We start from the raw sequence: 13,895 nt of genomic DNA, 5'->3' as shown, positions 1-13,895 counted from the left end.
TCCAATGTGCAAGATTGAAATCACTGTAGTGTTTTAGAACTTAGGGAAAGAAAATAAAGTTGCTCTGCGAGATAGAGCTATTGTTCCTTCTCTATCCAAGGCATCTCAAAAAAGTCCCTTTGCATTAGTCATCGTTAAACTTTCCATAAGACAATACAAAATCACAACTCAGAGGTGAATGACTTCAAGTGTTCCTGACCAGGAAAGTTATTTTGCTTTATTACTTTAAAACTACTTCTACAGAGGAATGTGTATGTGTTGTATTGAGGGGATGGATAAGAAGAAAGTAGGAGTAAAGTTAAAGATGACCGATTTGGGTTTCTATTCTACCTTCCGTGAGTTATTTAAAAATAGGTATTAACTTCATAATTACCAAATAATCAAAAAACATTTGAGACAAAAAAAATTCCATAACTCGAATTCTGCCACTGTGTGCAAGTTACCAAATTTCAATTAAACGTGTTTGATGAGAGTCAGTGTTTGTGAGTCAGCACGTCCAGGTAGATCCACTCTCACTACGTGTGTGCAAGCTGCCTACCCTTCCATGCCACTCCTCTGAACACCATAAACATATCCTTTGAATCACTGTACTGTTTCAGCTACAATATGAGTTAAAACATGTTTAAGCTAACCCAAATATGTGACCACCATTTTAAACATTATTTCAGTTGCCTGCAAGTGATTTTTACTGGCTTCTTGGCCATTTATCAAGTGGCATTCACTATCATCTGGACCAATGGTTTTCCAACTTAACTGTGCATTAGAATCAAATACAGAATTTGTAAAAATGCTCCTCGTGGGCAACAGTGATTCCAAATTGGTAGGTCTAGATTGGGGCCAAGGCACCCTGGGTAATTTTGACACAAATAGATTGTGGAAGCAATGTTCTAGTGTTTCAGAAAAGTGCTTCCTCCACCCTTTGGAGAAAATATAAAGTGCCAGTAGTGGTCTTCTTTTAGAATCTATTTGGACATTTTATAGAATTTTACTTGTCATTCATCCTATACCTGAAGATATACCCTTAGATTTCGCTTACATATTTGATAAAAGATGAGTTTTTAAGTATTGTATATTTATCAGATATTTGCTTTATTGGGATTTTTGAGACACTGGAATGTTCTCACTTTTCCAACTTTGAGATATTTGAGATTTCGGACCAAGTTAAAGTTTTCCTATTGCCAGAATTCTCTGACCTTTAATATATACAATAATGAAAATTTCTAATACTGATGGGCATAGTTTATAATGTTTCCTAAACTTATTAAAGCAAAATACTCTTCTTTCATAGAATACCTCTGAATATTTGGGAAATGTCTCTACAACTCAAGCACTCAGGACCTATTTTTCCTTTAGAGGCTGAGTATCCTCCCACAATCAACACACTGTACACCAGAGCTTTGGGGGAACATTCTAAAATCTCTTTACTTGGTACACTCACTTTCTCCTTGGCATCTGAACTGAAAGAAACAAAAACAGATTCACCATTAGAGAGAACATGACACATCCTGTTATCATCTAAAGTCTCTCTCTTGCTTTCCCCACCCCATCCTTTAGGCTTACAAGTGTCTAATCATTTCTCTGTCAACATTATGTGGGCTGCACAAGCATCACAAAGTCATAAGCACAACACAATGATAACATACACCTTCGAATATTTCGATTGATAACTGATTGAGTAGGAAATCATAGGTTTGAAGCATAAACCCAGTAGGGAAACAAAGCTAGCTGATAGACAGGTCCATTCTAAGCTCAGAATCCATCTAGTCAGCCAACTAATTTTATGGACAGAAATATTGAAACCTAGAGAGCTGTAAAGACTGCAAAAAAAGAAAAAAATAGAAAAAAGAAAAAAGTTACTCAACTAGTCAACTAATTGATGTGATTGTGAAATTAATCATAAAGAAAGCAAGGGGCAGGCTTTAAGTCATTAATATTGCAGAACCAAAGATATATTGAACTAATTGATCTGTTGGTTGAGGAATACCAGTTAATGGGTTTCATCTTTCTAGTTACTAGTGCCCTTCTGAGGGGCAACTTGATCAGGACACTGGTATCCTAAAATGTCATCGGTTATTTACTCACTTTGCCTTACAGTGGTCACTTGTCTTAGATGGTCCGTTTTATCCGTTTCAGCTTGATTTCTAGTTTCACTCTGAGAGGGAAATAAACTGATGCTTTAAAACAAATGCTAAATATGTTTTTTGGAAGAGATGGTAGGAAACCAGAGGAATTCATGGGGAAGAAGAATCAGCAGAGACTGAAAGGTTCATGAGAAGCTTCATAGGGAAAATAAAACTTAGGCCAGATCTGGAAAGGAGAGGAGGGTGTAGGTAAGGAGACAGGAGAGAGAAAAATATGTCTTGAATGAAATGATTAGTGTCGTCTTCTGAACTGCACTGGGAAAGGATGTATTCATTTCTTACTGCTCTTTCATTTCTTATTATTAGAAGGTTTGCTTTATTTTGTTTTCCCTAGAATTGTTTCCTCGTTATTAGACTCTTAAAGTTTTTTTTTAAGAAAGCTTTTTTGTTTGTTTTTTAATAGTTATAGCAAAGAAATTGCTAGTAGTTTAAACACGTCATCAACTGACCTAATAAGAATGTGATATACAGATGATGTATTATAGAATTGTACACTTGAAACCTATGTAATTTTACTAACCATTGTCACCCCAATAAATTTAATTAAAAAACAACAACAACAAAAGTTCAAGTCCATTCTCCAAATGAGTGAGAAGCCAAATTTCCAATTATATATAATAAGTTCACTAAAATACAAGAGAAATAAAATGTGAGCCAAATGGAAAATAGTGTGTCTAGAAAATACAGGGAAGGTAGTATTTTTAAAACAGACATAATAAAACCAAGTAAAACAAATAAAACCCATGACTATGAGAGGTTGACAGTGAGGGTAATATAATCTTTATAACTTTTGAGTGGACCAAAACATTGAATGAAAACAAATACGCCTTCCAAACAATGTCATTTTTGTTGTTGTTTAAATAAAGCTAAAAATAATAAAGCTATTTCAGTCATTGAATCGTCAAATCCAAAGAGTGACAGCTCACCATGGATGCCTTTATGTGGAGGGATCTGGGGAGACACAGGTCACCTACCAATTTTATAGACAAGGGACATTGAGGCCCAGAGAGTTTTAAAGTCTGTAAAAAAGGTTACTCAACTATAGTAGATGCCAGAGTCAGTTCCAGAACCCAGGTCTCCCAACCTTAGTCCAGTGTGAATTTAACTACAGAGGGTGCCCCCAAAAATGTATACACATTTTAAGAGAGGAAAACTGCATTAAAATTGTAATACTCAATATATACCAATAACAGAAGATGAATACAAGTCACCTTTGACTTCTGCAATTACAAGAGGTGCTCAAAGTGGTTTCCGTCAGCATCCAGACGCTTCTGATTATGGCAAACTACTGATTGAGGAACGTTGACCGAAGTGTCCACTTGTATACATTTTTTGGGCACCCGCAGTATACTATCCTGCCTATCTACATACTTGGAAGCTTACACTATTCTTTCTATCTGCATACATACATACATTTCCCTTAAAAGATATCTATAGATGTTCAGGAATTATTTTGTATTACCCTCATTATCTTTAAATTATGTTAGAGAGAAAACAAAGTTAACACTGAAACACGATTCTGGGTCTAACATTTGAAAAGGACATTCACAATCTTTTCCTGCTTTAAGCTTCTGCCACCACACTTGGAAATTGGGAAGGGAGGAGAGTGGTGCACATGTGTATCCAAGACCACATTTTAGCCCCAAAGTTCTAAAAGACAATTTTGTAAGAGAAAAAGTATAGTTTTGAACACTCATTAAATCTATGTAATTTGCCACTGACCTTCATATAAACAGTCATCACTATGCTAAAAGTTTAAGAAAAATCAGTCTACATTTTTATAAGCTGACTTCATTAAGTATCTTAGTTTCTTTGATGTGAAAATAATTCCTTCATATTCCAACACTCCCTCAGTCTACGACGGTGCCAGTGGCCACAGCCATGTGTGACACGGTTGTTCTTGATGCACTGTTAAGTTTCATATAGACTTAACCACCAATCTCAGCGTGCTGCGGAATGGTGGCCATATGTCACCTTTAATAGGGACTTCAGGTCTGCCGCTGGTTTTCTTTATTACTAATCTCACAATCATGTTGCTTTACAATGACACACTGGGAGAAGGCAGACCACCCCCTCCCAATAAAATGTCCCTGAAGAAAGTCGATCTTTCCTCTTATGTCTGATACTGTCACCAAATGATCCCATTTCCATGGAACTGTAATCACAGCTTTTCTAGAACAAATCTCTTTGTCTATTCCTCTCCTCCATGATAAACCCACACACCACTCCAGTTCACCAAAACCAATGTAATTTTAAAAACTAAGCTATCTGATGTCATAAATTTATGAATTCTGCACATACCTGGTTCTGATTTCTTGGATTTTTTTGTTGAAGGGAAGACTGATGCTTCTGATTGTTAATCTTCTATACAAAATAACAGCATGTAAGAAGAGACCTCAATGAGTGTGACAATCAAAAACAAACAAATAAACAAAAAAAAACCTTCTCACAGTTAAAGAAAACAAAAAGGAGAGAAGAGACTTAATGATACAAAATCTGAAAAAGAGAGTTATTGGACTCACTTGAGCATCTCTGTTTCCCCAAAGGAGACACGTAATGGTTTTACGTGTCGGTATTCACACTGTGAGGTACCCTAGCATACACTAAATGGCACAGGTGACAGTAAGACCTATCTTTCCTCTAAATTACACAGTTGTCTTCAAGACAGTATTCATTTGATTGAAAGTTGTGCGCACTGGTTTGCTTTCTTTTGTCCCATTATGACCAACATTTACTGAGCACTTGCCCTGAGCCAAACACTGTGCTGGGTCCTGGACCAAATCTGATCAACAGTACAGTCTCTTGCTTTTAACGGATGACACCAACTCAGGACAGCAGACTTCCTGTGGGCACCCTCCACAGATTATAGACAAGGAGGAAGAGATTGCCTGACCTGTACAATACAAATCATCCCAGCTGCTAGAGAAATAAGTCAGAGTCCAGTCCTGGTGGGGGTGGGGCAGCAGTGATTTTCAGTTTAAAGGCAGGATGTTATGCCACAGGCCACAACTGGAGAGCTGCTGGGGCACCACGCATACCCACCTTCTCCCCTGTCGCTAATATGAACTGACTCACTGGGCAAAGACAGACAAAACCAGCTGTTAGGAATGAGATCATTTTTTTCCCCCCCAAAAAAAGTTTCCTTTTATTTCTCTAGGTTTCCTTGGCATCAGAATTCCACATGGGAGTAGAGCAATTTAGAGCAAGCAGACAAACCTTGGATTCAAGCCTTGGCACTGCTAGTATTAATCATGTAACTTTGGACTCTCTGGGCCTTAGATTCTTATCTTGAAAATTAACCAGTTGTCTGTGTACTCTTTGAAGTTCCTTCTAGACCTAAAATTCTTTGATGCCATTGGAGTTACCAGATTTAGCAAATAAAACACAGGATGCCCAGGGAAATTTGAATTTCAGATAAACAATACAATACGTAATTTTTTTTAGAACTATGTCCCATGTTCTGTATTTTATCTGGCAACCTTAATTCCATGATTTATCTGCCTGTCCAGGATGAAAGCAAAAGTTCCAGCAAAGGGGAAATGCCTTTTCTTGGGGGAGAGGTTGTCAAAATTGCTAATCTTCTTAAGCAGATTTATATCAGGCTATGGGCTGTATGGCTTGACTGCCCTACTCAGATTAGACAGAGTGGTTCTCACTCTTTCACCTCGATAGGACTTTTGAGAAGATATGCTCAATTGTAGAAGTAGGCCTAGGGGTCCCTCTCTTCCCTCCCAAAGGCTACTTAAAGACAAGATTCCCACACATCACAGAAAGGCAGGCTGGGCAGTTGGCGCAGTAGACAAAAGGAAGAACAATGAGGAAAGAAAAGAAAAAGAATCCGAGACTTACTGTCAAATAATCATGAACAGATGAGATTTAAAATATAGCATAAACTCCAACCGGGAACGGAAAATGAAACTGCCAACAGAGATTAAGGTCTGTGAGAGAGAAGGGAATGCCCAGGCAGGCAAAACCTGGAACCAGAGAGAGACATACCAGGCTGTGGACAAGGCCCTCCAGGTCTTGGGTCCATTTTCTCTATATATTGATTTCATTCTCTGCTTGATAAGAAATATGATTAGACTTATTCCCACCCAAACCCCACGGAATGGGTTCATGCACAGGAACAAGAGAATGGGTTCCCCCCAAAAAAGAGAGGAAAGAGGTACTAAAAGAACAACAAAAAACGACAGACTAAACAGTCAAGTTTCTCTGCTTTAGGCAGGACTTCTAGCAACTCCATGTATCGATGCTGGCCGTTTCATGGTAGTCAGAAATTGTGATGGCTTCTTCTTCGTCATCTTCATCTCCGTCTCCATCTCCTTCTCCTTCTCCTTCTCCTTCTTCTTCTCCTTCTCCTTATTATCATCAATTGGGGAAATGGGTGATTTATTCTTTCATGAAGTCGGTGTTTTTGATGCTTTTGATATTTTCAAAATTCTTTTGAACGTTTGAGTATGGGCTGGGGGGCGAGTAATGAGAATGAATTCTTGGGATGAAAATTTGGGGACTACTGTTACAGCAGTCATTTATTGAGATTCTACCATCAGCCTAATACTATACCACACAGTTTCACAAAGTTCTCAACTAATTCTCAGTGACTCTGTCAGGTCAGTGCTATCCCTTCTTACAGGAAATGAGATGTATATCTGAGGCTCAGAGAGGTTAAGTGGCTTGGTCAAGGGGGGACAGTACCTCGTGAGTGGACAACCTGAGATTCTAGCTCATCTCATCTGACTTTAAGTTCAACACTTACTTTTAAAAATGTCTTTATACTTTTTGTTTTCTTTTAAGGCAAAGAAGCCAACCTACTAATGCAAAATCTGAACAAGTTGCAAACTCCTGAAGAAAAGCTTGATTTTTTATTCAAGAAGTATGCTGAATTGGTAAGATTTTTGATTAACTGCTTTTCTTAGATTCAGGCTCCGGTTATAGCTGAGGAAAAGGAGGCTGCTAGTTTTCCAGGCACATCATTATAGACCATAACCGGTTACCTCAGACAAGACAAAGCTAGAATTCAAAAAAATTTTTTAAAGGAAAAAGAAACAGAAAAACTGAGGAATAACAGCAGAAGGGGGAAAAGAGGATAGAGTTGGAGTCTACTCCACCTTCAAGTATGTGTATAATTTGGGGGATGGAAGAGAGAATTATAGATAATTGAAAATTGTGAATATTTTAAAGTTATTTTTGGCTTTGCAATAAAACATAAGAACACTCAACATAAAGGCAAACTTTCATTTGGTCTGTGCCCCATTTCTTTGAGGGGGGTCCTCTCAAAAAGGCAGAAGTTTGAGTTAATACCACTCCTTCAGTTTGTGACACATTCTCATTTGGTCTTGACTTTAGTCATTCATTCATTCATTCATTCATTCTCTTTGATCTACATTCCCTCCCCTACAATGGCAAAGCATTTGATGTGGACTGTTTTGTGCCCAGTTCTAGGTCTTCCACATGCAGCCTCCCTCTCAATAAGTTAGGGATACTGGGAGGAAGAGAAGCCACTCCCAGACATCAGAGAATCCATGATGTGCGTTCTTTCCTCACCAGTACTCCTACAATAGGCCAGTTGGGAAAAAAGGGAGTGTTCAATGAAGCCAATGCGTCTGGCATCAGTAAACCCCCACAAACACTTGCTGAAGGAGCGACATCCCAGGTGTGTGTACCACCACAGGGTGTGTGAGGCCCACCGCTGAGAAGTGGCAGCCTTTCAAGTGAAGCGAGGTTGGTGCAAAAAGTAATTGTGGTTTAAAAGGCTAAAAATAATTGCAAAAATCACAATTACTTTTGCACCAATCTAATACTTCTCCCTCATATCTGCTTCTTTTCTTAAAAAAATTTTTTTCAGTTACTTATTTCATTCGGAAAAACAGTGACAGGAAAATGAAACTTACATCCACACACACAGCAAAACAATTCCTCCAACGCAGTAGCTGGACCTGCTCCTGAAAGCAGATTTACCTTGCAGCCAAAGAAGCTTAAGAGTCAGGGCTTCTCACTTGCATGGGCCCCTCTGAGGCCCTGGACGTAATTCTCTTTTCTGAATTTTGCTTTTTGGTTTTTGTTTTAAAAAAGAGGACATCCAAAACCAAATACGCTTCAGAGCCACAAACCTCTCGGGTCCCTAGTTACATCTTATCCCTATGGATGGAGTAGAGTTTAATGAGTGACTATTTTTGCTTTTCCCCTCCCGCCACTCTAACTTTAGTCCTATAATCCTTGTTTGTTCTTTCTTTTATCTTGACACTTCCTAATATGTTGAATTACTATGCAATAGACCCAGAGAAATTCCGAAACCCTGAAGGACTTGCTGAATGCTTAACTCTGCCAGCCAACAATACTTTTTAATTCTTTTTAATCACATAAACTACATCATGATGATATGAGAAAAATGCTGAATATACAATACAAAAATATTTCTAACCTCGTAATCTAGAAAAATATTTCTAATCTCATATAAGACCCGGTATTATATTATATTATATTATATTATATTATATTATATTATATTATATTATATATGACCCGGTCTTACATTATGGTAAAATAAGACCAGGTTTTATATTAATTCCTGCTCCAAAAGAGCTGATTGTCTGCCTAGGTCTTATTTTCGGGGAAACACGATAAGAGCCTACTGTTGACCAGAAGCTTACCAATAACTTAGTTGATTAACACTTATTTTGTATGTTATATGTATTATATACTGTAGTTTTATAATAATGTAAACTAGAGAAAAGAAAATTTTATTAAGAAAATCGTAAAGAAAATACATTTATAGTATTTATTGAAAAACAACAACCCGCGTATAAGTGGACCCATGCTGTTCAAAACTGTGTTGTTCAAAGATCGACTGTAATTTGGTGTCTGGTTTTTTGGCTCATATGACATTTTCTCCATGTAGTTTATAGTCTTCATAATTATATTTTGTAAAAGCTATGTCATTTTCCATTAAGTGGCCATATCTACTGCTTCTCTAATTTGAGGATAGTTAGATTCCTTCCACTGTTTTGTTTTACCAGATATGGCTGCAGTGAACATCATTATGCAATAGATTTGTTCTTTTCCTTTCTTACGAGCTTAGGAAAAAGTTCCAGAATTGGGATTAAACAGTATGAAAGCTTTTTTTTTTTTTAATGACCATACTGCTTTCTGAAAGAATGGTAAAAACTTATAAAGCAAGGATCAGTATATCAATTTCATTGCAACTTATTTAACATTGGCTATTAGCCATCTATGAACAATTTCAATGCCCTATAATAAGTTAGGTGTCAAAAACAATCTTTTTTTAAAAAAAATAAGACACTCACTTTCATCTGTTCATCCTCTTTTTAGTATTTTCCATGTGATCTTCCTTTTGCGCCTTCAATTTATCTACTCATCCCAACGCTGTTCATGTTTAGTTTCTAGTGCACGTTCTGCACTTGGCTGGACTGGGCAGCAGTCTAGACTAACACAGGAGTTCATGTACAGTGCTGCAGCCCCAGAGCAGTACATTGGAGAAGAATTACTTCTCCAGTCTGCCCAAGAGTTTTTTCAGAAGCCGGGACTATTCACCGTGGTCTCAGGGAACTCCCTCCACCTACTCAGTCTCCTAGCCCAGCAGTCACCCCCACAGAAGTTATTTTTCCAGAGATCCTACTACATTCAAGAGTTACTATATTTTCACATTTGTATCATGTCTTATAATAAACTTTAAAAGATAATTCTAGAAAAAATAAATAGGAGATGATTGGCCAAAAAACCGTTACATTTCCTTTTCAGAAAGGAAAAATTATGAGGATTTTCAATCTTTTACTTGGAGACTAAAACCTATTTCCCTGCTCACTGATTTGGATATTAATATAGAAAGTGTCTGAAACATAAGTGTTAAATAGAATAAATCATCATATTCAAAGCTGTGCATCAAACTGCCACTCTAGATCACTCATCCTTACAGATTCTCAATCCTGTAATATTACTGTACTATTCATTGATAAATAATCTACTGTACTGTTCAATAATAAACAAGGATAAGCTCATTAATAAACAAGGACAGCCCATGACTAAATTAAGAAATGATCTAGGAGGAATATTTTTTGCAGATTTCCTCAATTTTAATGTAGTTACGTCAACATCACTAATACTACTCTTATTTATTACTTGGCATTAATTTTACTTGTTTAACTTAATAAAAAGAGAAAGAACAAAAGAAACTGCAGCCATAAATCTTACTATATGACTGTTACAATTGTACAGAAGAACTGTGTCAAGTTATTATTAAATCACAAAGCCAGCATTTGACTGAAGTTGACTCAGTTGCAACATGTTTGTTTTCATTCATTAAGAAACGCCATATGCATTCACATAAGTCTGAAGTATTTAAACAAAATTAGCCACATTCTAAAATAAAAAAACTGTCGGAGAGTTAAGCGTTTTTATTTAGAAGAAAGCAAGACAGACCTAGCTAAATCTCAGATGTGTATGACGTTGCAGTAAAACTATAACATTAAATGGTCAATGAGTAAGCACAGAAGATCTCTTCCAACTTATGAAACTCATGTAGGGTATCCTCCTGATGCTCAGATGAATCACATAGGGCAGTGTTCCCCCAAAAGGGATAGCTTTGCCCACAATGGGACAACAGGCAGTGTCTGTCTGGAGATATTGTGGGTATCACATTTGAGGTGGGGGGATGTGCTACCCGCGTCTGTTGGGTAGAGGCCAGGGATGCTGCCAAACAGCCTACAATGCACAGGACAGACCCCACACAGAAAAAATTACCTGGCCCCATGTGTCAATAGTGCTAAGGTTGAGAAACCCTGACATATGTTTTCATCTTCAATAAGTAAAGTCTAAACTATAATGGCAATACCAATAATAACAATATATAAATTTCAATAAAGGACAATAGGTCATTTAAAGTCCAAACAAAAGCAGGAGAAGTTTCACCCCTATCTAATAACTATGGTGCAAAATGAAAGAACCTCATCTATCCTATGAACAGAAGGTTAGCATGAGAAATATATAATACAATATCACTGATTTTCCAATTGAACCTCAAGAAGGATATCAATTCTAATCAATATTTATAGTAATATGAGCCTAGTTTTCCTGACACTAATTCTCACTAATAAGTAAAAATTGCCCCTAAGTCTGAAGATAGAATATCATGTATGAATATCCCCAGCTTGATCAGGCAAGGTTTTATAACAGACATTACAGTGTGGCAGGAGGGAGGGAGGAAAGGAGTAAAATGGCTTCTGAACTGAAAAAAAGTGATAGTTCTGTTCATCTAGTTCAGAAAGAACAAATGCTTTTTTAAGATGGAGAAACTGAGACATGCATCAGGGCTCATGTCGTGTGTGTATCTACTTGTACCATTATGCCAGGTGCCAGAAACACCCAGAGTCCTGAAGTACCCAGGGGCTTCCCAAGGCTTCTCCTCTTCATCAGCCAACAAGGTCATTATTAGGATGAGCACCTGCTTGGCTTCAGCACACTTCAGGCACTCAGGGAACTGAGTCCAGCCTAGGAAATGGACCAAAGCCTGCTACTTGCGTGTGGCCACACTGATGTCAGTCTGAGATCCACACTCCTAGAGTATGTTAGTCTCCGGTGGCTTCACAAGGTGGATTCCCAAACGCCTCCCAGCCCAACTAGAAGTCCATAAAAATGTTACAAAAGTTAGCAAATAAAAATACAGAATGCCCAGTTAACTTTGCATGTCAGGTAAACAAACAACAAATCTTTTTTAGTAAAAGTATGTCCCATGCATTACTTTGAATATATTTTCACTAAAAAATTAATCCTTATTTATTTGAAACTCAAATTTAACTGGGTGTCCCACATTTTATCTGGCAACCCTACCCTAGAACTTTAGCATCTGAGATGACAAGTCCAGGGGTACACTGGTTTCATTTTCCACGCCATCCCTGACACTTTAGTTACGGCTACTGGAGGAGTGTGAGAAAAGGCCCCACCTGTGCTTAGCAAAAACAATTGTCATGACTTATTTGCCGTAAGCACAGCGGGTGTGCAGCTGGGCATGTTACAGATGGTAGCCATTCATGCTGTTGACTTGAGCAGTGCCTATTTCTGAAACTTTGGTGACAAATCGTTAATACTTAGTCAAGGGGTACTTTGTCTTCTCCTCCTTCCTCACAACCCAGAGACTTCATCTTCTATTTCCCAGAAGGCTGCTTTTTTCTTTCCTACTTTAAAAAATGGCTGCTATCAGCTTATTTTGAGAAAGAATATTGAGAACTAACTGTAAACCATGCAGACACACTGCTGACCATTGCTCCGATGCAAGCCATTAATTATTATGACTTCTGGCATTTTACAGATTCTGAGACATGCCTTTCTAACATTGACTGGCATCATTGGGGAGACTAGCTAAAGCTATTTCTGGACTACAAAAAAGAAGACCAAATTAAAAAGAAATCAATAATAATAGTGATGGTAAAGAAAAACCTGTCACTGCTATGCTCTAAAACCGTATCTACAGTACTAGAAAGGTAATATTGGTGAGGTTCATTTGATTCCAGAGGGAAAGTGATAATAGCAAAAAAAAAAAAAAAAAAAAAAAATTGTTGTTCCTAACCACAGAGTGATCTTTAGGCATTTCCTCTTTTGCTCTTGTTTTATCAACTCAAAAGAGATTCCTGCCATTTTCTTTTATGTTTGCATGGCCATGTCTAGCTGGATGAACATCGCACTGAGCAAAAGACTTTGAAGCTTCTACAAAAGAAACAGGTACAAATCCAAAAAGAAAAGGACCAGTTACAAAGTGAACACAGCAGAGCTGTCCTCGCTCGAAGCAAACTGGAGAGTCTGTGCCGGGAGCTGCAAAGACATAACAAGACCCTGAAGGTACGTGTCACCAAGGCCTGCATAACACACACTTCCTTGTATGCGGCACAAGCACAGACGTCTGCTCACGAAAGAGCATGAGTTTTACAATGAGAGAGACTTGGGTTCAAGTATTAACCCTGGCACTTGCTCACATGTGAGCTTCAATAAATTATTTTACCTCTCCAAGCCTGTTTCCTCATCCATAAAATAGGGCTTATATCAACTTCACTGTGTGGTTGGGGGAAAAATTAAATAAGGGCACATTTGTAAGGTGCCTACAGAGTGCTGACATAGAGCAGGCCCTTAGCAAAATGTGTGCCATTCCCCGTACCTTTTTCTTACATTCAGGTTGTTCTGCTTTGTTTTTTGAGGTAGGCCTTAGTTCTACTCTTTAAAACACAAACTTGTAAAAACGCAACATTTTTTGTATGATAATGAAATCTACATGACATAAAATAAATTGGCACAAAGCTAATTGACACAGTAAAGCAAAATTGAGAGCCGAAATGCCAGTAGTCATCTGAAAAAAGAAGCTACTTGAAAAAACACTGAAGCTCTTCAGACTTGATTATTCAATCTAAGAATAATAGACTGATCACTTCGTTCAGTCTGCATGGGTTTCATTAATTAGAGCATAAGCCTCTAGCAGTGTGGTTAATTTGATTACACACGCAGACACTAGCTCCATTCAATAAAGTAAGGTGCAGGGCTCTCCAATATAATACTGCATGCGTCCACAATCCCCTTTCGAGGCTGAAGATTCGAAAGCTTTTGATGAACAAGAATTAGACACCGATATTCCTGTGAGAAAGTTATTATCACATGTGTGTAAGAGGAGATATTTAAAGAAAAAGAGACATCAAGATCATTGCTGAGTTTGTACAATGAAGTTAGGGGGAAAAAATAGAAGAGGATAATGGTTAC

At 37.7% G+C, this 13,895-nt stretch overlaps 1 protein-coding gene across 1 annotated transcript in view; it reads left to right on the top strand.

Moving 5' to 3' along the window:
* Nucleotides 1–13,895, top strand: part of TXLNB (taxilin beta) — a 42,106-nt gene that overhangs the window by 4,628 nt on the left and 23,583 nt on the right. The window contains exons 3-4 of the mRNA XM_033103626.1: nucleotides 6,936–7,027; nucleotides 12,819–12,989. Of these exons, the coding sequence (XP_032959517.1) occupies nucleotides 6,936–7,027; nucleotides 12,819–12,989 (263 nt within the window). The remainder of the gene's footprint in view (nucleotides 1–6,935; nucleotides 7,028–12,818; nucleotides 12,990–13,895) is intronic.

The sequence above is a fragment of the Rhinolophus ferrumequinum genome, chromosome 3 (assembly GCF_004115265.2).
Source record: "Rhinolophus ferrumequinum isolate MPI-CBG mRhiFer1 chromosome 3, mRhiFer1_v1.p, whole genome shotgun sequence".
NCBI lineage: Eukaryota > Metazoa > Chordata > Mammalia > Chiroptera > Rhinolophidae > Rhinolophus > Rhinolophus ferrumequinum.
Note: the sequence above shows the minus strand (reverse complement) of the source record. Positions and strands in the feature narration are given on the sequence as shown.